We start from the raw sequence: 26,135 nt of genomic DNA, 5'->3' as shown, positions 1-26,135 counted from the left end.
TTCCTCCCCTATTTAATTTTTCCATTTGCACCATCTGTGTGTGTGTATGTGTAATACAAGCACTTCATTTGGTGGAAGTGATATCAAACTGAGTTGACCCCGTTACTGCCCTGAAAATAAGAAATTTGTTTTCCTATGCTTCAGTTTCTTTGTTGATCACACCTCTAGAAGCCATGAGGGAGTTCCATTAATGTCATAGTTAAAATGATGAGCTTGGGTAACCCCTCATGTGCTCCCCTTGAATACTTATTGTACTCAACTCCCTACTCGTACAGATACAGAAGCAGTGTCTGTCTCTGTTCTGCAAAACCAGGAATTCTACCAAGAATTTTAATTCTAGGCAGGTCTTTCAAGTTATAATTTGTCTGAGTATCACAAACATTCAAATATCTGTACCTGCAGCTAACTGTCCCATACAGATGAAAAGGCTGTGACTACCTTAAACAAAATAGAAATCCCCACAAAAAACACTCAACCTATTTTTTCAAGTAAACGTTCAGTCTTTACAGGAACAAAAGAAACAGCAGCACAAAGAAACGATGAGTAGGTGGGGAATTTTCAGCTTGTCAAAAAGCATTAAAAAACTTCTGTCATACATGAAACTTATATTTGTCTACAGCTTTGCTGTTTTCACTCTCTAGGCAAAAACAAGGCTAGAACACAGGTAATCTTCATGGATGGCAATAAAGCCTTTTGTTAAAGAGATGATGATTTAAAATTGAACTTCTAAATAAAACTACTAAAAGTGAAATTGTATATATAGAAAAAAAAATCTCACAACTCCCAGAAAACACCATTTTGTTTAAAGCACTTATGTAAGACAACGTTCAGAGTCTCATCTGAAATGCTGTGTATCATTCTGGTCACTCACCCTTAAAATAGATGAACTCAAAAGAGCAAAATTAGCAAAACCTCCTAGTCATCAAACCTCTCAAAATATCAAAATCATCAAAATCCTACCTTATAAAAGAGTATTACCCATTAGAAGAAGGGTTGCATGGGGCATGACCTCTGGCTCTCAAGAGTAAATGCTACATAAGGCAGCAAAATTAGTGTTGATACAAGAAGAAATTGGTATAAATTAATCAGGAATTATCCTAAAAGCAATCTTATAAACTGCATTTACCCATCTGTAATGCAGCTTTTCATATAGTTCTGGGGACAAAACACCTAACTCATTTTAAAATACAGGTCCACGCATTTACAAAAGGGATTATATGACATGGTTCCTTGTGGTAGCAGGCAAGGAATAACATTTTCTCCATTTTTGTGTTCCTACAGATCTGGAGCTATAATAACATGGAAGGAGGGGGACTACTTACTCTACAGTACAAGGTTCAGCTGTGCTTCCATTGTTATTGCTCATTAATTGGATTTAATTACTATATGATTCAAGTAGATAGTAACAGTAAATACAATTAATTCCTGTGGAGTCAGGGGAGAATTTCTTTATATCTTGCTGTAAACAAGGTAAAGTGTCACGAAGCACTGAACATGTAGCCTACCTGAATCTGTGACAGATCTACATTTGAAATGTGAAAAACTGTCTTTGGAGAATCAGAAAAGAGACTTGGCATTTTGGCATTTTTCCAATCGTGGAATCACTGTAGTAAGGGTGGGGTGAGGGACAGTTACTTTGTGTATATTTCATCAGCCATCAAGTTCAGTCTTCTACTAAATTTGCTTTATCCTGTTATCATTAATTAAAGCCTGTAGGAATAGGCCACATTTAGATATTTAATAATTCTTAATCTTCATACCTGGAGGATCTTCTAAGAAATATTTCCACATAGTATTATTTTGCTTGATGAGTACAACTTTTACCCTGTTCAGCAAGCATAATTAGAGATTAATTTGTTGTGTCAGGGATTTAAAATATTTTAGCTCACCTTTACATAGGCAACAACACATTATATAGGAGAATGCAAACACTTTCAAAGACAAAGCTTCAAGAGGGTCATTATTCAATAGTGAGAATGGAAAATGGCCTGAGTTCCTGGTACTAATTCTTTCGTTTCTATACTGGAATCCAACCTTTGCTCTTGCCTATACAGTAAAACAGGCAGAAATGTGGGGTTTTCTTAAAGGACAACACAAAAGGAAAAAGCATTTAGGAAATCCTGCCGGCCAATTTTCAAATTCAAGTGAAAGATTATTTAAATGTCACATTTCGTGGAGGAGCCCAACGTGAGCTGATGCTCCATCTCAGCTCCCTGGGCACAATCCTCCGTGCCTGCGGCTCCCTCGTGTGGTGCATCCCTCTCCATCTGGGCATCGGCACAGCGGATCTTTACCCTGCAATCAGTAACTGTGAACCTGTCACTGCGGTTATCGTTCCCAGTATCCTTAGCTGTCCCAAAGCATACTATCTGTCCAGCAACCAGGAGCAAGTTTCTTCTTTTTCTTTATTTCATTTGATAGACATTATATATATGTATATACACACAGTACAATACTTTTCTTTTGTGATAGAGAATAAATGAAAGTTCTCATTGCTGGTTGTTTGTTAAGTCAACAGATTCCAGTTAATAATGCAAAAAATTAAACGTTTAATATCAAAAGCAACTTCAAGTATATTCTATACATTTTAGTATTCAGTATATAGTAAGGTGGTTTGGGGGATTTCTTTTTATATCAAAAAATGTATTTGAATAGACTATTTTTACCCTCATACTTCAGAGTACTATTCATATCAGGCATGGAGTTTAAAATTATGTATCTCATGGTCCCAACTAGCTCTTCACAAGAACCATAGGTCACTTATACAATCAGGCATATGTTTCAAAACAGGGTTTAATCATCAGCAAAGTCAAGGTGTGATAACCATGTTTAGAAATGCACTATTTCATTCTCCTAAAACAGATTAAGCTGCAGACCTCGATGGGAAGCAATATACAACACCACTGTTTGCAAAACAATACCTGACTTAGGCATAAATAGTACTTCAGTTCCCCGAGCTATTTATCCCTTAACCTTTCTGTATAAAAATAATTCAATTTAGGCATATATTGCACTAATTTTATCATACTGGATAATTCTCGCCCTGCATTATGTTTTCTTTACTGAACTAGGATTACACTAGGGTTTTAATTTCCATGGAAAACCTGGGAATAGGGCAACAGACACACATATGGTGTGCAATAAATGGTTATCTATAATAGCAATAATAATCTCAGAGGCATTCACAAAGGAAACTACACATTAGACTTGGAGATCATTTTCTCCAGTAGATTCATCATTCTCTCCTGTAACTGTAAGCTTTGAACTTGAATGATGTTCTGCTGGTCCAGGATCCTGCGCACTTCTCTACAGGTTTCTTCCATGGCTCTGCTCAACTTCTTTTGTTCTTCCAACATGGCTTCCATTAATTTTAGCTTCTTCTTTTGGAAACTGCAGTTTTGCATTTTTCTTTTCTTAACTGGTCTTTCTTCAGCTCTGAAATGTGAATATTTGTTAGAAATTAAACTCATTTATAAAAAAGAAAGAACCCAAAATTCAATAGCATATTCTTGGCCAAGCTATAACCTAGTCATATTTTTAAACCCTTGTGTTCTCCAATAAATTCCCTCTCAAGTTTGTGCCAAAATGTAAGTATTTAATGTATTATTGCATAGTGTTACAGATTGAAAAAAAAAAATAGGAGGTTTACATCTCATTGTTTTAAATAAGAATTTTCCCTGCAGAATGCCAGGCTCTTTTTTTTTTTTTTTTTAAACTCGGCATGTCTTACACATTGAATTTATACACTGTACTGAGAAAGACATTTGGCTTATCTGGCTGTTGAAACTCCAATTTGAAAGCTTCAATAACCATCCCAATGCAGAGAAAGTGCTGCATGGTTACATGTGGTGGTAGCTTACAGCTTGTTTTTTAAGGCATTGCATCAATAAAGCTGGTCCCACTCCATGATATATCTCAGAATTTGCCCTTGTGCCAAGACACAGCAGTGGCACTGACCATTCTTTTTTTTATATTCCATCACAAAACATTTTAAACAATGTTAAAGCCTGAAAAGACAGAAAAATACCTGGGAGTGCTGTTTGAGAGTGGCTAAACATGAGCCAGGTGTGCCCAGGTGGCCAAGAAGGCCAATGGCACCTGGCCTGGGTCAGCAATAGTGTGGCCAGCAGGACCAGGACAGTGACTGTCACCCTGTACTTGGCACTGGTGAGGCCACACCTCCAATCCCGTGTTCATTTTTTGGGCCCCTCACAACAAGAAAAACAGGGAGGGGCTGGAGTGTTTCCAGAGAAGGGCAATGGACATCCTCATCTGAAATATGCAGAGCTGCCATGTGGAATTTGGGGAATATTTTTTAAGAAATTCCTCTATGCTTTTTCATGCTGGGTTTCTGTTTTGGAAGAGAGATAAACATGGCAGTAAAGACAGTGCTCTCAAGGTGTAAAGATCACAGGGCTGTTCTAACTTGGGGTGGCAGAGCAACACAATCAAAACCAGCCCATGTGACATACAAGTGAGAACACAGACAGAGATCTGTGTCTCTTAACCTGCAGCCTAAGAAGGAATCATGCTAAAATGTGAAAGAGGAAGAAAGGCAAGTAAAAGGCATAAGTGTAAGTGTACTACACATCTGAGAAATCTCCAGTTAGAGCTGGATAACTCCTTCCCTAACTTAAAGTGAAAGACCATGTCTTCATTTACACTTTTTGTAACTCCAGGCTGGAGTCCCCAATATCAAAGATATCTGATGATGTGTCTTGAAGTCCCTTGACACAAACAGCAATCTCAGTCGTGTTCTGCCAAGTGCAGTATCCTTTCTAGGTGAAATGCAATAATGAGATAGTACAGTTGTGACTAGTATGCCATGTCAACATGCTGCAGATTTTAAGACATCCTTGAATAAGGATAACTTGAACTCTTGAAGAATGTGTTTTTATTAATGTGAAGAAGGGTAGTGGAGGTGAGGTCACTCAGCTGTGGCAGATTTGTATCATAATTTGATTCATGTTCTTATCCTACTTGACAGGCTTTGTGCAGCAGTGACTGTGACATTCAGATCTGTCAGCAGGAGAGATAAACAATCCTTAGCACCTGAAAGGCTTAATGCAAATATAAGAAAAAGACACAAGCCCCTTGACATTTAAGAGTGCAGTGACCCAAAAAGGGTGAGATACAATCTACTTTGGAAGGTATACAACAAACTCAGCTTTGCAGGTTCTATACAGAATATTTGATTTGGGGCATCAAATAAATGTAGATAAAATAAATACATGTTGCTCTGCTCAAACTGTGGGTCTTTTCAAACTGTGGGTCAGGCTTACTGCTGATCACTGAAATTATAAGTGTCTCACGATCTTGTGAGAATGGGTCTTGGCTAACACTAAAACACTAAATTTGTCTCCCTTAACTCTAAGGGCCAGAATTACTTCAAATATGGTTCTCAAAGAGGTCAAACAAGTGGAAAATATCTACAGCAGTCTAAGGACAACACTGAATCTGTTATTCCAAGGTTCCCATCACTGTAGTCACATTCACAAAGAATTTGTGCTTTCTGGTAGGCAGAGCAAGAAACTTTCTGAAATGGTGACTTTTTTTAGCCAAAGTCACCTTTTGAATTTAAACTTGTCTTCACAGAGGATTTAAATGTTGGAAACTTGATGAATCTCAATTCTCTTCCCCATACAGTGTTAGAAAGTAGCTGTGGTAAAACCTCTTGTCTTGAAACCAGTACGAAGTCACTCCACAAGAGGGCTTGTGTGTTGTAAACCTAAGCACTGGTGAGAATGATCCTTAACAAGGAATGAGAGAGAAAATCTGAGGCTGGTCAATGGTACTGAGATGCAGTGAGTATTGTGTGTCTTTCTTGGTAACAGTAGCTACCATTTGGGTTTTAATTTCAACTGAGACAACAACAATAAAAATAACACAAAAAACTGAGATGGAGTGATTTAGATTGAAAGATCTAAAATAAGCTTTATTTTTAAGAGAAAAGAATCTTTGAAGTGTTTTCCTAGAGTCTGTAAAGGATTTTACCTATTTTTCAGTTAAATCCATGAAAGAACTGTAAGACATGAAACCATACATCCAAGACAGTCAGTGCCTTGCACAGCTCCAGAGAGAAAAGAGCAGCAGATTTTTACTGTGTCAGCAGTATCTGCAGTCTGCTAATAACTAAAAAAGTACTCACTGAAGAGTGCTGGCTCAGAACTGTGTTTCAGCACAGAGAAGTGCCCCCAAAAGCAATGACACAAGGATTCTTTAAGGTCTTCCAAGTACTCTCTACATTTGTTTACAACAACAAACACAACTTGGTAACTAGCCTTCATTAAAAAGAAATACTTATTTCAGAAATCTTCAGAAAACCCTAGCTTTGGTGATGGTCCTGATCTCTTTCTCTCTACTGACTGATAGTGAAAGGGTTCTATGGTCACTCACAAGTTCACAGTAAGGAACTGGCACTTACAATCCTCTCCTCCTGCAGAATAGCTGCTGAAAGGGAGCTCTTGAGAAAGGCCCTACTAAAGAAGGGTCTGAAGAATTCAATTTACAAGCAAGCTTGCAACATGAAACAATGTAAAATGTCCAGTGATGCCCACCCAGTGATGAGTTATTTGAATACTGAAGTGTCTCCTCAGATACTGAGCCATCCTTCTTGAGAAGTTCTAGGTGTCCTGAGCAGCCTGTCAGAGACTCCTCTCTGTCAATGATTTTTTATAACAAATTCAAGAGGGAAGCAGGGATAGGAATATGGGTTCAGCATTAAATAACACAAGCAGCATCAGTATCCTCAAACAGTTCCAGCTAGGAGCATGTCTACTTTGCCAACATATAGGCACAAGAATAGGCAACGACAGACGATTGCTGTAGCATTAATCAGTTCCTGTTGCCCATTCTCCATGTTGCATTTCTGTGCAGCCAACACCTCTGTGACAACAGGGGTGCAGCAGATCCTGACAGCATCCACAAGCTGCTTAAGAAGCACCTCCCTCTTTGCCAAGCGTAGTCTCTGAAGGTAGATTTTTAGGAAAATCTCAGGAAAGAGGGGTCTAGGGAAGTAAGGATCTCAAATACAATCTGCTGGTACTCTTCAGCTGGGCTTCCAGTGCCTACACCACAAAGCCTACAGGAGATTGGCATTGGTATTCCTCTGACCACATGAACGAAGTGTGGAAGAGCTCTGGCACTGGGACTGTACTCCAAACAGAACCTCACAAAGCTACTTCCCTGCTATGCTTTAAAACAGACAGGCAGTGTTGCAAGGAAGCAAATCAAGGGAAAGAAATTGTTCTTTCTCACCTAGGAGACTGAGCAGAAATGATTGTGTGCAATGGACATGAGGGGGAACAAAGGAAAACCTCCAGATTCAATCAGGCAACATATTAGGCAAGTCTCAAATGCATTTGCTGTCTGCCTAGCTAATAACAATTTAATTCATTGTTCAATTAAAACTTCCTTGATTGATTGCTTACACTTGTCCAATACAGCTTGTTTCAGGGACGTGTGTGAATAATTAATGAAGCAGGAGTTGAATACAAAGAGTTCTCTGTTTATCAAAATGTATTATCTTCACAAAACCCTGACAACAATTCCTCATTTCCAACTACTTCATGGCGAACAGCTCTTCAGTACCATCAATTCTTGGAATTTATGGCTTTTGACACCTAAAAGCTGTTTCTCACTGGTTTGGTTTTCTTGTTCAAATCCAAGCATACCTCCATAATCCATGTCTTTCTAAACAAATTAACAATGGTCTGGATATAAACAATATTAATATTAGAGATTATATGAAGATCTTCAGAGCATAAGGACTGAGGATGAGGCAACCTGGATCTTCTGGTAAACTAGGCTGATTCAATCATTCAAATGCATTCAGGAATTAATGAGACTCATCCTTGAAGTAAAGCACAGAAAATAACCACAAAAATGGCTTGGAGCCTGGGCAAAGCACCTTGCTAGGATAACAAGTCTGAATAATGAGTTAAGCTGCACTACATAATGCACATAGCCTAAAGCTCAAAGTTCTTTGTAGATGATGCCCATTCAGATTTAAATAGCCGTAGCATAATTTTAGAAATAGTAAAAGCTTTGCCAAAGACGTTGTTTCCCAAATTAGCATCATCATCAAGTTTTAATGCACTTCTTTTAATCCATATCTTTGCTAATTCATTACCAATTCTCCAATTCTTATTTTTTCTTCCTGTGTAAACTTTCTGCACCAAATTAATTAATCTACATTTAAAAATTTAAAAATAACAAAGACGGTACAATTATGGCACAGAACCACCTTGCCAGAAAGTAAAAAATACTCAAAGTCTCTCCAATATACTGAAAAGAAAGGTAAGTAGAAGTAACATCTGAAAGTTTCATTCACTACATTCACATTAGAAACAAGGACTGGTTTAAACAAGGGTTTGCTTATTACTAGAAAGAAGGGAAGAGTGACTTCCCCATCTTCTAAATTTATCTGGTCTAGTCCAGACATTTAGTGTTTCACAGAGTGAAACAAATCATAGAAACAAAGAAGTGAAGGACAGCAGAGACAGGGGCTGCTGGATGCAGAAATGCCCTGCTGAGGGAAGGATGTCACAGAACCCTCTCCATAAAAACTCTGGGCTCCACATCAGAATGGCCAAATTCAAATGGTATCTAACAAAGAGTCAGACTAGATAGCACAGTGGTTTTATTATGGTCTTTTTAATCTATGAAACTAACTCTTTCACCCCCATTTTCAGTACAATAGAAATGAACACATGAAGAACTGAACTACATTCACAGCCTCTATAATTATGTTCTGTCATTATTTTACTACACAAACAAAGACCATAAATTAATCCACAGGGTGAAAAAACACTGTTTTCAATTAGATAAAAATTCATTTATAGTGGTGTCAGGAATTTGGATTTTAAAAGTTTAAGCTGCAGTACAAGACTTAACCACATTGCATTATATTTTATGACCATAATAGAATAATTCTATTATTGTCAGATATTTTGTACTGTATAACAGTGTTAGAGCAGTGTTAGAACAATACTAAGCAAATATCAGGCACCCCTTTAGAGGGATTCCAAATGTTTTCCTCATCTACACACTTGAAACAAAAATTAAAATTAATTTTATCTCATATTAATTGTATTATCACAAACCAGCAAAATTTTGGTTTTGTAAGAAGGTCCCAAACTCAAAGTTTTTCAAACAGAATGCAAAGAAAACCAGTTTCAACTATTTTTAGCTTGACAATGTGTATGTACTGATTGAAGTATAAAGCTTGACATTTTTTGCTATCATGAAAGCTAAACATTCAATTGAATTTTAAAAGCTATATTTTATATAGCCAAGTAGCCTCCTGCTATGTTCAAAGATACTGTGGAAAATACAAAGTTGACACTCTAAAGCTGTGTTGGAGAGTTTAAAGGAATAACAGGAAAGTTTTCAGAAGTTTAAAAGTTATTTAGAAAGAACTACTGTTTGAAAGGTTTTTCCCTTTCAATTGTTGCCATAACATTAGGATTTTTATTACTGAAGGAAAAAATCCCATAATGTAAGTTGTAAAATATACAGCTGCAAAACAGATCTCTATTTTACATATAGACATGAGTGGGTATTTTTCAAAATGTGTTTCAAAGTAATTGTTTTGCCTAGCCATAAAGTAGAAAAATAGGGAAATTGAGGACCTAAAACATTCTTTTGATTTCAATTCCCAGAATTGTCTTTAGTTCCTTCTTTGAATCTGTTGGATCAATTATCTACTGTTCAGAGGCAAGGGCATTGATAAAATAGCCAAGATGGACCCAAATTTTTTTATGCTAATTCTTTTCTCTCTTGTTGGCTATTTCAAAGTGTTTTTCAAATACAGGATGACACACTAATTGCTTAAGCTGAAAATTGCTTCCTCAGTTCATAATTTTCCATTAGTAACTCTAAAAGAATTATCTTCCCTGTCTAAGCATGGCAGCTCTAAGTGATTTTAACCCATGTGCTATCATTAGCAAGTGCTGTATTTTCTTCTGGCCAAGAAAGGGTTCCCTACTCTGCTCTCATTCATCAGCCTAAATTAAACAGGTCAAAGCTAGACTAGCTTTTCAAACCCCCTATGACTATTGGAATAACACTTTTTCTCCTTCCAGACACATGCCCCATTATCACAAGTGGTTTCTAATTTTTAATCCAATCACGATGCTCACCTGTAATATTACATTGATCTCTCATGTGGTATCTACTGCTCAACTTCTTCTTTTTTTAAACAGGGGAACTGTATTTTAACATGTGACTGTGTGACTGACTGTCTTGCTGTTAAATGATATGCACAATATTCAATTGAGCAAAATTCTTTCATAGTGGAGACTGCAAGAACAAGGTTGAATTCCTAAGTTATGGAGGCCCTGAGAGCTGCCCTGCCCTTCCCTGCAGCCCCCAGACCCTCCTGAGCCACCCAGCACAGCCACTCCTGGCAGGCAACAGCAGCAGTGCAAGGGCTGAGGGGCATCACCTGCCCCAGCCTGTGCTACTAGGGGCTTGATTTAAATAAGCTGCAGTTTCTAAATTTAGCCAAGTAAAGGTAAAATATTTTTTACTAGAACAGATTAGGTTATTTCCTTGGATAAAGCAAAAAAAAAAAAAAAAAAAAAAAAAAAAAAAAAAAAAAAATCAACAAACCAGTGAACTGGAAGCTGGCTAAAAGGTATCATAGCCTAAATTTTCCGGAGCTTATAATTTTATAATTTAGTGACTGAATTAAGTCCACTTTAGCTGTAAATGAAAGCATCTATATGAGAGTGGGAGTCCACCTGCAAACTGTGGGCACAGCAGAAGTGAGTTTGGGGTTGATTAACTTGATCTCTGTGAGCACTATGTTCTGTAGTGAATCCTGGCATGGTGACCTCTGTCCTCTCTTGTGGTACAAAATCTGTTTTGTCCTGAAACTTCACATCCAGCAGTTTTAAAAAGTCTGATGTTATCAAGTAGTCAAGTTATTAAACTCAACAACGTCTGTGGAAATATGACCTTCTAATTAAATATTAAATAATGTTATTGTAAATCCAATTGGGAATAAAGTTATTGCATCTGAAATGTGCCTGTAGAGTTTGCAAATCCTCAAGTCAAGCGAGTTTGTGTATCAGGAATATCAACTACTTACAATGAACTAGGATGAAAAAAAAATTGTTGCTTGTGAACAAAAAGGTTGCTATAATTCAAAAGTTATACGCCCTAATAAATATTTGTGGCTAAAAAAAAAAGTTTTTAGAAACAAAGACTTTAAAATTCATTTTCTTGAATGAATTTACCTTAGTTTTATTCATCCAAGAGTGGGCCTGGAAACAATAATTCAAACTTGCTGGGTTGGTTCTTCTTCCAGCTCAACATCTTTACAGTTGCATGACTGACAGGTAATTTTACTGTTACAGTTAAAGCCTTACAGACTCATGATAAGGATCTCTAGGATCAACTCTTTTTCTGCCAGAAAACTGTAATCGACTCTTATTTCACACCACTCTGGATGAAAATTGAGACCAGTAAAGTCTAAAATTTGTATCAAGAGTACAACCCTGCCTTTTGTTAAAATGCTGCCTTCCAGGGAACTCCAATTATATCAAAAAAAAAAAAAAAAAAAAAAAGAAAAAAAGAAATCACATGTCTGTATCTCAAACTAGCATTTACTTTAAAAAAATTACATACTCAATTGTGTTTAAAATGTTGCAATGTACTTTCAAACTGCATGAGCAGCTTTTCAGTGTCCACAGAAATATTTATTTTGCATCTTTTCACCATTTTAATAATAACTGAAGCCAGAGAAATTTCATACTCATATCAAAAGCAAAACTAGAGCAAGCCAAAAATCATCTGAGCAGTATGTTATATCTCTGATTGCACCGCGGGACTCCCTTGAACATGCCTGTACTCCTTTTATGAACACTCTCCCTGATGTGAGCCGTGACATGCATGCTGAGTTTTGGCAATAATATACAACTTTTTGCTCAGCTCTCCTACTCCCTTCCAGTCTTTCATAAAGAAATAAAGAAAATGCCCTAATTCAGCAAAGTGGCTGAGATTGGGGAACAGATCTCATTTGTGATTTACTGAAAAAATACAAGAACCGTTAGAGAAAAATGTGTGTGAGGGTGTTCTCTTTAAACAGCAAATTTGGTTCATTCTGCAAAATACTAAAAAGAGAGGAAAATAGATGCTACCTCAGCTTGTAAGAAAGCAAGCTTGATGAGCTCTCTGAATGTTCATCTTCAAAGCATTCTTCCCTTCCTTCATATGTAAACTGGTTATATGGCAAGTACAGAGGTGTAGACTTAGCTGATGGAGACTGCGAGGCCTCTGTCTGTGATGTAGAAGGGCCTGGCTGCTGATTTTCATGCATTTTCACATCGCTGTGGTCTGTCACTTTGGATAAGATCCTATCAATGGTTTTGTAGTAAGGCCAGTCAGGTGCCACAGTTTCACTGTCAGTCATGCATTTTAATTTCCTGTAAGAAAAGGCACACAACATTAAAGTTTGTTTTTCTACAAAAAGTACTTTTCATACAGATATATCTCAAAACATTTATTCTGGTCACATTTAGGAGTCAAACTCAAGACTTTTAATGAGAATAAAAAAAGACACTTTTCTTCTTTAACCTCCAGTGAAGCCTTTCAGGTTCTTTTCCTAGGTTTGACCTGTTACAGAGTTGCATGTAAACCCCCAATGAAATTCAATAAAAAGAAAGAACATTAGAACTTCTAATGGAAATGGGACTGTGTTGGTGGTTGAATATTTTTCTTCCCCTTAAAGAATACCCAACTAACCAATCTGACAGCAGTCCCTGACAACTGGACTAGACAACACATCACAGCCTTTACTAAACTGAGGGCAGCCCTGCACTTCCATGCTTTAAAGAATGAATATTTATTTTCTATAATGAATACAAGTGGCTATAAATATAATGCATATCCTTTTCTAATATAGCCTAAAAGCCCTGAAATGCCTTGATAAATATCTTTGTAACAACCATGAGATACAGACATCTGTTCATTTGTTACAGAATAAAGATCAGGGTAGGCAAAAGTACAGAGAGTCATTAATTTATTTTTTTTAAGGAAAAAAACCAACAAAAACAGTTAATAATGCATTAGAAACAGCGTGCACAAAAACACTACATTACAGTGGACTATCAACCATGGCCTTGTCTTTCATGTGTATCTTATTATGAGATTTATTATTCAGTCCTCAGACAAGTTCACTGCTATCCCAGTAGTTACCCAGTGTTATTTTCTTTTTTTCTGAAAAATATAAAACTGAGGTATATAGTTGTAGTATACATCTCAAAGAAATTCCAGAGTCCCACTAGACTCCCAAAGTTTCTTTTCATTTGCCTCTCCCAGTTCAGATCTTCTTACTCTAAATCAAAATGCAGGAAGGGAACACAACAGGAAAGGCAAGACCAATGACAAATGCCCCATTTTCATAAACCAGATTTCATTCAAATTAACAAAACGCTGAACCAAATCCGATTCTCACAGCTAGAGGTTTGCATTTGCAGGGAAAAAAAAAAAAAAAAAAAAAAAAAAAAAAAAAAAAAAAAAAAAAAGGATTAAAAGTATTCCTGGACACCTGGCCCACCCTTTTTTTTCTTGAAGCCTTTCAGGTTTTTCCTTTTCAGAATCCATCCTGCCCACACCAGTCCTGCAAGGGGTAGACTTAAAAACATGTAGACATGAAAAAATGGTACCAAACTTAAAAGTGAGAACTTGAAGTTCTTCCTTTTAAACCACTGTCAGCCTAGAGTAAGGGGAAATCCATGAGTGTGAAAAGAAGGCAGAAAGATTTGCTTAGATTTTAAAGCCATTTAAGGATTCTTTTTTCCTTGTCCTTGCAAGGTCTGATGAGCTTTTCCAGCTGTTTAGAAATGCACATCATAGTCCTGCAAAGCAAAGCCTCACAGCCATCCATACTTTTATGCCCTCTATGCATTCAAAATTTTAATTTCATACATATTTCACAACCTACTGCTGTGATTTCATAGTCAGAGAATATCAAGCACAGCCTACAAATACATGTATATCCATCCAGCACAGGCAGAAAATAGCTAAACACAGGCCTGACAACAACCATCAATTAATATTGATTATTTTTAGTTCAATTGTTGAGGCTATTTGCATGAAAACCGTATCAATTATGCCTCTATAAGCTAGTAGCCAAGCCTGCATGCCACATTTGTTTGCCTGTGTTGAAACCCTCAGTGTGTTCAAGCTATGGGGTTTAAAGCTGAATTGCAATTATGGAGTGCATTCACCATGGTCAGTCATCCCCATGGTGAGATGGCCAAAGCCAGGGGTGACCCCATCTCAGCCAGGACACTGCCAAGTCCAGCAGCTGCATTAAAACTTCATAGGACATGGTTTGAGCCTTTAGGACGGATAAGCATTCTGTCAAAAAGGGCAGGACAAGCTTAGAGCTGATACTCTGCTGCCTGCCCTGGGAACAGGCTTGTACTCATGTCAGCCAGGAGCCCCAAGTCCCCATCAGCAGAGCTGCTGCCCAGCCAGGCTGTCCCCTGCCTGTTCCAGCACTGGCCATCCCAGGAGGAGGACTTTGCATTTGTCCTTGTTGAATTTGATGGGGATCCTGTCAGCCCATCTCTCAAACCTGTCTGGTCCCTCTGAGTGTCAGTCCTGCCCTCAGAGGTGCAGACTGCAGCCCCCAGCTTGGCATCACCTGCAAAATAGTGCACGTGCACTCCACCTTCACCTTGGGATTGTTGATACTAAACAGGGCATGTCCCAGTACAAAATATCTGCAGTCCTCCACTGGGAATGAGCCTCTAGGCAGAATACAAACCATTAACAACTACTCTGTGCCCAGAGATCCAGACAGTTTTCTAGCCAGCTGGTAGTCCTTCCACCTGCAGTATACCATCCCAGCTTGGACACAAGGATGTTCTTGGAGACTGTGTCAAAAGGTTTGTACTGTCAGCTTTGCTCTACCCTCATGCACAGATCTTTTAAAAAAGAAAGCAAGCAGGTCAGTTAGATGTGACTCAGTGCTGGTAAATCCATTCTGGCTATTCCCAGTCATCACCTTCTCCTTTACATGACTGGAAATTGCTTCCAAAACTTCTTGCTCAATGATCTTCTAAAGAGTTAAGGGAAGAACTCTTAATTCCTGTTCTTGCCTTTCTGAAGATTCAACAGCCTTTTTCTGGTCCCTAGAGACCTCCCTCAATCTTCACAAACTTTCAGAGGTCATTCCTGACTCAGTTCTTTTCTACTGCTGGTATTTCTGATAACTCTGCTGCAGGCACACCCAACTGAGACATCTGGACAGTGAAGGCTGAAATAAAGACACCAAGTATCCTCAGCCTCGTTACTTGCATCTGCTTTCAATAAATCACCAACCCCTGTGGTGATTTTTGGGGCAACCCAGGTATAACTACAGTCTGAGGGATGAAGAGATTGAGTGCAGTCCTACAGGGAAGAAATTGGACATGCTGGTCAATGAGAGGCTGAACATGAGCTGGCAATGTGCTTGTAGCCCACAAAGCCAACCATTATCCTGGGCTGCAGCAAAAGCAGCATGGGCAGCAGGCTGAGGGAGGGAATTCTGCCCCTCTGCTCTCCTGAGACCCCACCTGGAGGGCTACAAAAATACTCAGAGGGCTGGAGCAGCTCTGCCACAGAGACAGGCTGAGAGAGTCAGGATTGTTCCACCTGGAGAAGAGATGGGAAGACCTTACTGTAGATTCAGACTAGATAAAAGGAAGAAAATGTTAACAAGAGTGGTGAGCCACTGAAACAGGCTGTCCTGGGAAGCTGTGGGTGCTGCATCCTGGAAGTGTTCAAGGCCAGTTTGGATTTTGGCAATCTGGTTTAGTGAAGGTGTCCCTGTCCATGGGAGGGGTTCGGAAAGAGACACTCTATAAAGGTCCCTTCCAACCTGAACCATTCTGATTCAATGGAAAGTTTCCAGCAGTAGGTATTTTGCCTGAGTAGGTTGGTACCTTTGTGTTGTTGTTTGAGCTCAGCTGTGTACCCAGACCCCCTTTTTTTACAGAACTATGACAATTTTGAAGGAAGAGCTGTTGTTTATTGTCTGCTCACAGACCTGTAGAGTTACACTTACATAAATGCAGGTATTTCTCTGGCTCTGAATGTATTGAATGGATACTAATTCTACTTCTGACTACTTACCATAGCTCTGGGCTAAATAAAAGGATCACTACCAGGAGGTAGACAAGAGAACTGTGTTAGCTTAAAAGCAGCACCAGCAGCAATCATCTACCTGTATGGAGTCTGGCTCAAACACACAGAAAAAAGGATGAAACAGGGGAAGAGATGAGAAGATAAGGGGAAAGGGAGTGTCAGTCCTTTGGAAGAGAAGTAAAGATGCTGCAGGTGGAGGTAAACAGGGAGAACATTCACTGCAATAGTGTTGATGGTTTAGCTTTCTGGCAAAAACAAACCAAATAGCTACCTTTGTAATACTAATATCAAGTTCCAGGATTTACTGGCATTTAAATGTTTTTTTTTACAACTGCCAGAAATCCAGAAAATCTAGTGAGACAGCTGAAAGCTTTTGCCTGCATTGAAGGAAATGTAACCCTGGAAAAACTGGAGTCTAAAGCAGAGATTAATTTACTGCCCTCAGTCATTAGCGTAATTCATCACAGCAATCTTACTTGCTTCATAGAGTTGGGGTTTTGTTTGTTTTAATGAAACATGAGGATGTTAAAAGAAACAGGGCAATAGAAAGGCTGGAATGCAATAGTCCAGAAATGAGAGAGCCAGATGAGCTAAACATTAACACTTTGAAATTGGGCACATCACTGCCTGAGTGAGCAAGCCAGGCAGGAAAAATGAGGTAAGAAACAGAGGTAAGCGACAAAGTTAGCAGAGCTTGCAAAATAAATTCACACTGAGTTTATCTAGACCTGTTGCTGTTTCAGGAGGGTATATTAAAATCCAGCTGAGAGCAGAGGCAACTGAGAACTCTCAGCAAAAAACTCAGGGATCAAAGTCAGATTTCCAGTGGACAAATACCCAAAGCATGCCAACACAGTTAATTTGAAAGGTGATTGCTTGTCTTATTCCAGAGAAGTGAATAAATAAATGGACTTTGAGATCCACTTCCAAAATGCTCCACTGAATAGACTGAGACAACTGTTGAGTCATTTGTGTTGCCACTGACCTTTTTTCAGACTTTATTCCTTGTGCCTATTAGTCCACCTTCTAAAATAAAACTATCACAATATTACATTCTAAAGAGGTGGAGTTTGTTTTTGAATCATCATTTTAGTCAGCAAAAAGTAAGCAATCTATAACTTGTTTCATTTTTTTTTAGACTTTGCTCAAAGCAGTATTGCTTTTTTATTGTTATTGCAGCATTTGATATTACTGCTTGCCTTAAGGAAAGGATACAAGATCCCTCTCCTGGGGTTTCTAGGAAAAGCTTTCAAAATAAATAATAAATAGCAACTGTTTATGAACCAATCAATGGTGAGGAAAAGGAGGATGATGAAAGTTCAATACTAAGTTGTGCGTCTGCCATAAATTATTGAAATTAAAGAGAAAGATAGTAAAATACTCAAATTCAACTTTTTGCAGTAATTTGGCTGCACTCATATTTTATCATTTGCTGTAACAGAGGTCAAATTTTCCAGTTGCATAATGTCATAGAGTATAGCAATGGATTACTCAAGCAAAAATGTTTAATTGCTATCATGTACACATGAAAATAAAAAATTAGACTAGTCTTTCATTCAAATCATGAGACTGATTCAAATTTACCAATCATTAACATTAATTGACTGTGATTCAAATCAAAGAGCAACAGCTGCATCCTGTTTTCTAGGCTTTGGGGAGGGTGATGTTTTTGAAAATAATGAATTTGCATTCACACAGTTCTTATTTTTAAACATCAGAAGGAATCAGTCAAAACTGTGGATCACTGTGCAAACTGTGCAAGCCCTGCTTCCTTTTAATAAGCCAGTGTGCATTGTGTCAGTGGCAATATTCTAACAGCAGTCACAGAGCACTGTGAGATCAGCACATTAGCAGTGACAGGACAGGGCTGTCTTTTAGAAGGAATAATTACAGGTTCACATGAGCTGATAGCCCTGAGTAGGCTGCACAGCACAAAGAACTGGGCACATACTCTAAGAGATGCTAAGCCTCAAGAGCTGGCACGCTAATCTCAGGAAAACTTTTGATGACCAGCACATCTGAAAGCTTAATTCTGAATTCCAGGAAGCTTGACTCAGCCTTTCCTTCTTCCAGGATGGATAAATGGGGAGGTTCATGCAGCTCACCACACAGGTATCTTTGAAGTCGAACATTAAAAACCTGGTGGCTGATCTATCCACAGCAGATATTTCAGATTTTACAGCAATCCCTAAAAGCAGAATTTTATTCAAATACACCTGCAGAAAGAATTTTCCTTCCACCTTTGGTGCTGCACAGAATTTTCCACCCAGTCAATTTCCACGGTGGATGAAATGGTCCCTTAATATACTGAGACTCCAGTAAGAATTACTTCAGGTCACGGTATATTTTTCCCTGATTAGTTTCCTCCAAATGCACTTGGACTGCAGTAATGCAGAGGAACACAGGAACCATTGCCAGATCAGTCCACCGTCTCACTCTCTTCTGACAAAGGTCAGTGCTGAATACTTCAAGAGTGAGTTTGACAGACAGATTTTGAGGGCACATTCACCCATAAAAACACATGATTATTTTTCCATCGACAGCCAGTAATATCCTGAAACCTGCTGTCTTTCATAACTCTACCTAATTGGAAGACAAACAACATCTGTTTTTTTATTTAATAAATCTAATCTTTAGTAAAAATAATAATACTAGAACAACCTGCTGCTCTCTTGGTTCAATGATTTGCAGTGGCAATGAGTTCCATGTGCTTATTATGCAGTGCAATACGGATTTATATGATTCTAACTAGTTTTACATTTCTTGCCTTGCAATTCTTATAAATAACTTCTTGTATTATGGCCAAAAAAATCTGCTTTACATTCTGAAAAATAGTGCATATTTTTATGCACCTCTAAAACTCCTTTAGCATTCACAAACTTTTCCACTTCTCTTAATAAAGAAAGCTTTCCACATCTCAGCCTAACTGTTCTCTAAACAGCTTTTCATTCTCTTGTCACCTTGCTGAAATATAGGGCAGGCAGAAATAAACACAAGAATTCAAGGAGGAAATAATGAGATAAAATAGATTTCTGTCTGGCATTTTAACAATGTTTTCACCTCAGGTGTGGAGGAATGGGATATGATCATGCCAAAATTGCTTATGTGAGAGATGTTCGTGCACACTGAGCTACACCTGAAGTAACTTTACGTGGCAGCACAAGATCCCACAAGGGATCCAAACACACCCAGAACCAGGGTGAATACCTGGGGTGGGAGCCCCTTCTGAGCCCCCTGCCACTGCACACACCCATGTAGGCTGCACTTGCTGCAGCAACTGCAATAATTATTGGCCTTAACACTCCTTCCCTACTTGCACACGCGTTTGTCTGACTTGGACACCTTCTATTCATAATGAATGGCTTGCACTAAGCAGAATAAAAAACACTATTTACTGAACTGCCTCTTAGAATGCTATGGGATCCTCAAACTGGAGAGGACTATTATAAACATGTTCACTGCTTTCTATTTCAGAACCTTATATGTTTCAGACTATCAATATCTGTTTCAACAGATGTCCTAGGATAAGACATGCCAGTGACAGCATTTTTAAAACTGAACTTGGTTTAAAAGACTAGTAGAAAAATTCAAGTACTGCTTTTTCCTTTTCTAGAAAAAAAATACACATATATATATATGTGTACAATTACTATTTGTAGGACAGGGGGTTTATGTTCCTTTATGGAATTGTGACACATAGCTAAATAATATGATCTGATTAAATATTTTAATGCAGTTTATTTCTGACTGTTAAAGGAAGAGTAGAGGCCACTCCACCTCTGCAGCACTGTTCAGAGTTGTCTAAAGAAGTACAGGATCCTGAAGTGGGGGAAGAAATAAGCTCCGAGGTGCAGAACATCCCCCCTCACTCCTGCTCCTGGTGCTACATTCTCCCATGTTACACTCACTAACCCAGTGTAATCATTACAAAGTATTATCTCAAAATAGAGCATTTCCCCCCTCTCAGAATCTTCTTTTCCAGTGTGTGCCACAGTGCACCAATGATGCTGAGAAGTACAGTGGCGCAAAGCATCTTCAGTGTCCTGCAGGCACCAAAAGGTAGATTAAAACTCAGCTGCAAAGCCAGCAGTCGATGGCCACTCACATCATTTACAGTTTCACCACAACCTTCCCTATCCTCACACACCACCAAAAAGTACCAAGAAAACTAGAAATTGTGAGTAACAGCTTCTGCTTGTCCCTGTTCTCCATGCCAGCTCACCTTGACAGCAAAGCACACAGGCATGTGAACAAACAATAAGAAGATGCATTTTATATTCCAGAGCACAAAATGAAACAGCTCTGTGACAGCACAAGGCAGTTTTTAACTCTCCTAAATTAGCATCTCAATCAATAAGCAGGGAGCTGCCATGCACTGCAAAATAGAAAAGCAGATTGACAACATGCAACAGAAGCAATCTTAGAAGTTCACAGAAATAGAAGGATATTTCTTAGAAGTGCAGTTTCTCACACACACACACAGCGCATGTATGCGAGTGATCTTATTTCTTCCCTTCCCCCAGTGCAACTTTAAAGTAAAAACACTAATTAGGAAAAAAAATGAGACTCTCTGATTGATGACAACACTGTAAATTTAGAACAAAGGCTGACAGAAATAACCTATTCCACTTGGCAATTACAGCACTTAACTATCGTGCAGTGTTGCTGCTACAGACACCTGTAAAATCTCAGTGCCGCGAGATGCAATTCCCAGCAGGGAGGACTGCAGATTTAGCAGACTAAGCAAAAGCCTGGTAGCCAGCAAGTCCCGACTCCTAAATCTGCATCTGAGTCTGAATTGCTGGACAAAAATTTATCTTACTTCCAGCTTTTCATTTACAGTCTGGGTGAAGAAAAACGTAGGGATTACAGCAGGGTTGGTAAAACATTTTGTTTGGAGACGTTAGCATTTGCCACAAAACATCAGGTTTAATTTTATGGCAAATGATGTTAAACGTTGTGCCTGTGGATCACAGAAATGTAGAAGGACATTCAAAGTTAAGGGGTTTACAGGATTTTCCCTAGTTTTCTATTTGATGAGCAATCTCTGCATTAAATACAGTAAGGGTGCCTTACAGAAAAGCGAGCAGTTTTAACATGGTTGCCTGCTGTAATAACCTTTTTTATTATTAATATGAGCTTTGAGGAGAGATTAAATAAAAGAGTCACATATTTGATTTTCTTGCATTACAAGCACCTAGCTCAAATCACCACTCAGGATTTCCAGTATGAGGCAGTTTGTGCTTCACAGAGATAAGAATTAAAAAAAAAAAATAAATTAAAAAAAAAAAAAAAAAAAAAAAAAAAAAAAGAAAAAAGAACATGAAAATATTTCTGTTAAGTTCTAATTATTTTTCTCCCTGCAAACAACAAATCCACAAATGCCTCACATTTTCTGAAGCCAACTTCCCCTCCTGACTGCTTGCCTGTTCTTTATCATCCCCTCATAGACACCTCCGCCCTCCCCCCGACTCCTTTGGAGCAGTATTGACGGTGCACATTGATTCTCTCTGCAGATAGAATAGTTCTTTCACTGCTGCTGCTTATAATTATAGCAATGTGTGTCACTCAGTAATAAGACATTCAATTATTCTTGGCCCCGTGAAGTGTAACCCTTCAACTCACAAGACCGAAATCGAGGAGCATCAGCCCCCCCCAAACATTATTCTGTTCTAGTTTTCTTTTTTTTTTTTTTTTTTAAACTTTGCCTTGCAATTCCGATCCTCAGTGGCCACTTGAAACTGCAGGAGTTCCACTGCAAGGAATTGGCTGCCAAGCTCACACAATCAGTCCCCTCAGCAAAGAGCAAAAAAAAAAAAAAAAAAAAAAATCTATTTTCCCCATTAAATACATTTCAATCCCTCTGCATCATAACAATGCCAGATAATTTTAAAGAAACAAAGTTGTCCCAGAGTTTGACATGAAATGGGGGGGACAAATTAACAATGACGTAACAGCACTGGCAAGAGAGAATTTTAAAAGCGATATGAACAATCTTTAATCTTTTATCGACAGATTTCCTCTAGGAGACTTCTTTCTGAAAGGCAAAAATCACTGCGCCGTCCCTGCTAAAATCTCTTAAAATAAAAAGAATTAACTGAAGCTTACCTGTACTGGAATGTCATATTTGTAATTTTTATCTTTATTTCCTCTCCGTGGCGAATTTCTCCAGTCATTTCAAAGAGTTTGTTAGCCATTTTCTCATAAACTTTGGCATTCCTTTTAGTTTGTTTCAGCTCATCAAAAAATTCTTCCCAAACCAGCATTAAACCTCTCATTTCTGCATCAGTCCAGTTTCTGGCCCTCCTGTGTTTCTCAGTCTGAGAAGAGACAATGTAACTGGGAATTTCTGCTGCAGCCATTGCTGACTGACCTAAAAGGGTTTTAAAAGAGGACACTTAATATAGATTGAGTTTTTAGTTTAGGTTTTTTGTAGTGCAAGACATGCATATGTGGATAAAGAATTTGAATGACAACAGAACATATGAAACCTTTTTGCAACAGCTTGAAGCTTGAGTGCACAAAATGGGGCCTACATCTGACAGGCAGGAATTTAGTTAAAAGCTTTTAAACAGAGAAACGTCATTTTGATGTCACGTTTCCATAGCAACAGAGCAACTGCATAAGCTACAACAACAAAAACCTTTTAACTGAAAGCCAAAGAATCAGGACAAAGTTGACAGGCCATCAATATTAAAGCTTTTAAACACTTTAGGTTTAACAAAAAAAAAAAAGATCTATGCAGCCTTTGAGAAGCTACTTTTAAGTTTCTACTTCTTTTTTAGCTTTCCCTTACCTTTTAGGCAGACAATCTGCTAGCAGGGGGTCATGGTCGCCTGAACGAGCTTTTAAGTTGTGCCTTGACAGACTCTCTAGGAGGTTGCAAGGACTGAGGCCATGTACACAAAAAATGAAAAAAAAAAAAAGAATTTTTTTGCAAAGATATTCTGCAAAAAGAATCAGCCAGCTTTATGAAAACTATACATCTCTAAGCTAATAAATGTTTAAGCAGGCAGGCTCATTAAAAAGGAGTCTGCATCTGGGCTTTCGAACATGCAAAAAATAGTATATAAGTGTTTATATAGAGAGAAATATATACAAAATTTCAATATAAAGCCACTTTTTTTCCCCGAGATGTTTTGCTGCTGATAAGCACACACTGCAGTCCTGTCAGTATGAATTTGCCTTTGTAGGTATGTATTACTGTATGTGTATTTTGTATTCCTAGTAATTTAGATGCTATTTATGCAGCCTGTGTTCTGCCTTAGGACTGCAGCAGAAGCATTTCACCTGCTTTATGGGCAACCTAAAAGGATTATTCAATGAGTTAAAAAAAGGCTGCGAGATGCTTAGAACTGTGAATAAATTGCTTTGCTGTAAAACAAGCATTTTGAGCTGGTTTTTATATAGGGCTAAATTGTGCCAGCAGTTATATCAGAGAAGCAGGGCTTATTCATTGTATTAAACACTGCAATACAAGCAGTGGGCCAAATCCTGCCCCACTTACACTCCTGCAATCTGACAATAATCTTCCACAAAAGAGTGAGATGCAGGAACTGCATTAATTCCAGCAGTACGACCAGCTAAATAGAAAGATGTTCATTTCCTACAGTCCCAATAGAATTGTGTTATGTAAAATATAAATAAATAATCCACGGACCTTTCTTATTATTATTTTTCTGTTTCAGCATATAACAGCAATAACGACCTCACTGCAGGGCATTTCCTGAAGATTAATGGCAGGCAGGGGTTAATGGCCTGAGGCTCACCCAGTCAGTCGTTAATCCCCAGGAAATGTTCTGTGCCTCAATCCTTAATGCTTAAGTATCCTATAAATTGTAAGTCTTCTCATAACCACATCCTTGATCTTAACAATAGTTTAAAAATGCACTGCTTGGTTTGCATCCTGGAGATGGCAAAGAGAGCACATAATGTTCCTAAAAGGTACACTAGTGACATTTGTGGGACCATTGCCTTCTTTCTGTTTTATTTATTCTACTGCATATTACAAAAGGCACAGCAGCATACCATAGAACAAGGTGGGGGTATGAGGGGGTAGAATTACATATACTTTACATAGGAACTTCCACTGATCCAACCCTGAACATGTCTCTGTTGGAAACATACCTGCTGAGTCACTGCCTTCCTAAGGGGAAAAAAAAAAAGGAGAGAAATAAAGAAAAAATCCCCTAGCTTCCAAATAACTGCTTTTAACTACTAATATGACAGCCTAGCAACTATTACCTTTAAAAATGTGTAAATAGCAGCATATGTTGTGGTGATGATCTTGCATGGTTTGTCTCTTGGGTGGCCAGCTGGGAGACGTCACATGATCAGGGGACAGATGGTGGTCAGAAGAGGATCAGCTGATGACACATTCATTTTATTAATTTATTGTTTTGTTTTGAAATTCCTGTCACTTAACCTTGGGCTTCAGGCAGCTCTTTTAATAAAACCATACCAACCTCGGCTGTCTTCCTGTCATTGCAGGCAGTGACTGGGGATCACCAGGACAAGTTTAAGAAAGCAATGCAGAGTCCAAGAGGAAAATACCATGGCTTTGGGTCTGACTTGGAACTAACACACACTACTGTAAAGCCAGGCTTGCTTTTCAACCTTTAATCATGCATTAGAGGTTTGTTTTTCTCCCTCAGACTTTAAAACACCTCTGTTGTGAAAATGCCGATTCACACCACTGAAACCCATAGCATGATACACACAACTTGCCAAAACCCAAAGTTATGTGTCGTCTCTGCTTTAAGGATATTTTTAATCCCGTTTCAACAGGACAACCAGGACAGAGCGGGTGAAAACCTTTCCAGCTGCACCAAGTTTTTTCTGTCATAATCCATAACTATTCCTTCCCCTCTCCATCCACATGTGCCTGGCACATGTGTGGCTGCTCCTTGTGCTCCGTGCCGGCCCCCAGACCCCGGGATCCTGCAGAAGGGGGGCACTTGTTTCCCTGTGAAATTCACATCTCAACTTTTCTATATGCTGTTTCCTATTAGTGTACTTGACAGATTGATATAGTGGTATAGTGCTATTCAACATCTGTTAAATAAAAGAAATGCTTTCTAATAATACCTCCCTTATTCCCCTCCTCTCAGCACCTGAAGGGAATCTAAATTTCAAGGACTCAGGTTCTACCCCTCCTCTGAAAAAGTCGTTGATAATAATTATGGAGACCCCACATGCCTCCTCTGCCTCGCCAAAGCACATGTGCCAAGTGGTTGATAAAGTGACTGTTTTCCTACATGGGTCTAAAAGCAAGAGAAGTTTGTTATCACCAAATAATTCCTGCAGTCTTTGCCAGAGCCAGGGGAGAGAAAATACACTTCTCTAGGCTGTGCCTCTCTGCTGATGTCCTGCAGATCTGTGCAGTCCCCAGGCATCACTGAGCCCTTGTCCTGATCCCTGAGTTGGGACAAACAGCTAAGACAGGACCAGCAAATCTTTTAGGGGAAGAGCAGCTCTGTGCCAGCAAGAGCAGTCCCTGCCCAGGACAAGAGCACTGGGAGGAGAAGCTCCATTAGCATTTGGCTGCTTGTTGCCCATCTCAGGTTAGAGGCCAGTCAAGGTTTGTCATCTACCTCAAAGACTGGCTGGTCACTGAACCCAGAACAACTGCTGACAGGATAAGCTGCAGCTCTGCCAGGCTGAAGGCTTGGATAGCCCTGCTGCACTCCCCTGAGACACCTGATGGCAGAGTCCTCCAGAACCAGCTTCCTCCAGACCGAGAACCACACAAGAAACTGAAGCTGCAACTGTTCTCATCAATAAAATAACGATATTAAAGTCTTGGAAACCACTGATACACATAACAGAGCTACTGAGTGCACCTTTGTACATTACTTCCCTCTGTAGGGGGAAATTGTTCTCCACTCTCCTGCTCACCCCAGTCCTTCCTCTGATGGGCACTGCTGTGACAAGTTCAGAAGATACTCTTGTGAACACCTCACTGTGCTTGAGAATCTCACTTCTGCCTTCCC

The 26,135-nt window shown here is 38.8% G+C and overlaps 1 protein-coding gene across 2 annotated transcripts; it reads right to left on the bottom strand.

The window, feature by feature from the left end:
• Window positions 1–2,622: 2,622 nt before the first annotated feature.
• MSANTD1 (Myb/SANT DNA binding domain containing 1) lies at window positions 2,623–24,461 on the bottom strand. 2 transcript variants are annotated; one of them, XM_083862533.1, is made up of 5 exons: window positions 24,388–24,461; window positions 22,940–23,032; window positions 22,252–22,516; window positions 12,147–12,431; window positions 2,623–3,435 (listed from the first exon to the last, which is right to left on the bottom strand). In XM_083862533.1, exons 3-5 carry the CDS (start codon window positions 22,503–22,505, stop codon window positions 3,195–3,197), a joined length of 780 nt encoding a protein of 259 aa, XP_083718659.1. In that variant the 5' UTR covers window positions 22,506–22,516; window positions 22,940–23,032; window positions 24,388–24,461; the 3' UTR covers window positions 2,623–3,194. The 2 variants fall into 2 exon arrangements, with proteins under 2 accessions (XP_083718659.1, XP_083718660.1); XM_083862534.1 differs by lacking the exons at window positions 22,940–23,032; window positions 24,388–24,461 and adding an exon at window positions 22,635–22,686.
• Window positions 24,462–26,135: the final 1,674 nt, after the last annotated feature.

The sequence above is a fragment of the Zosterops lateralis genome (genome assembly GCF_965231275.1).
Source record: "Zosterops lateralis genome assembly, chromosome: 5".
Lineage (NCBI taxonomy): Eukaryota > Metazoa > Chordata > Aves > Passeriformes > Zosteropidae > Zosterops > Zosterops lateralis.
Note: the sequence above shows the minus strand (reverse complement) of the source record. Positions and strands in the feature narration are given on the sequence as shown.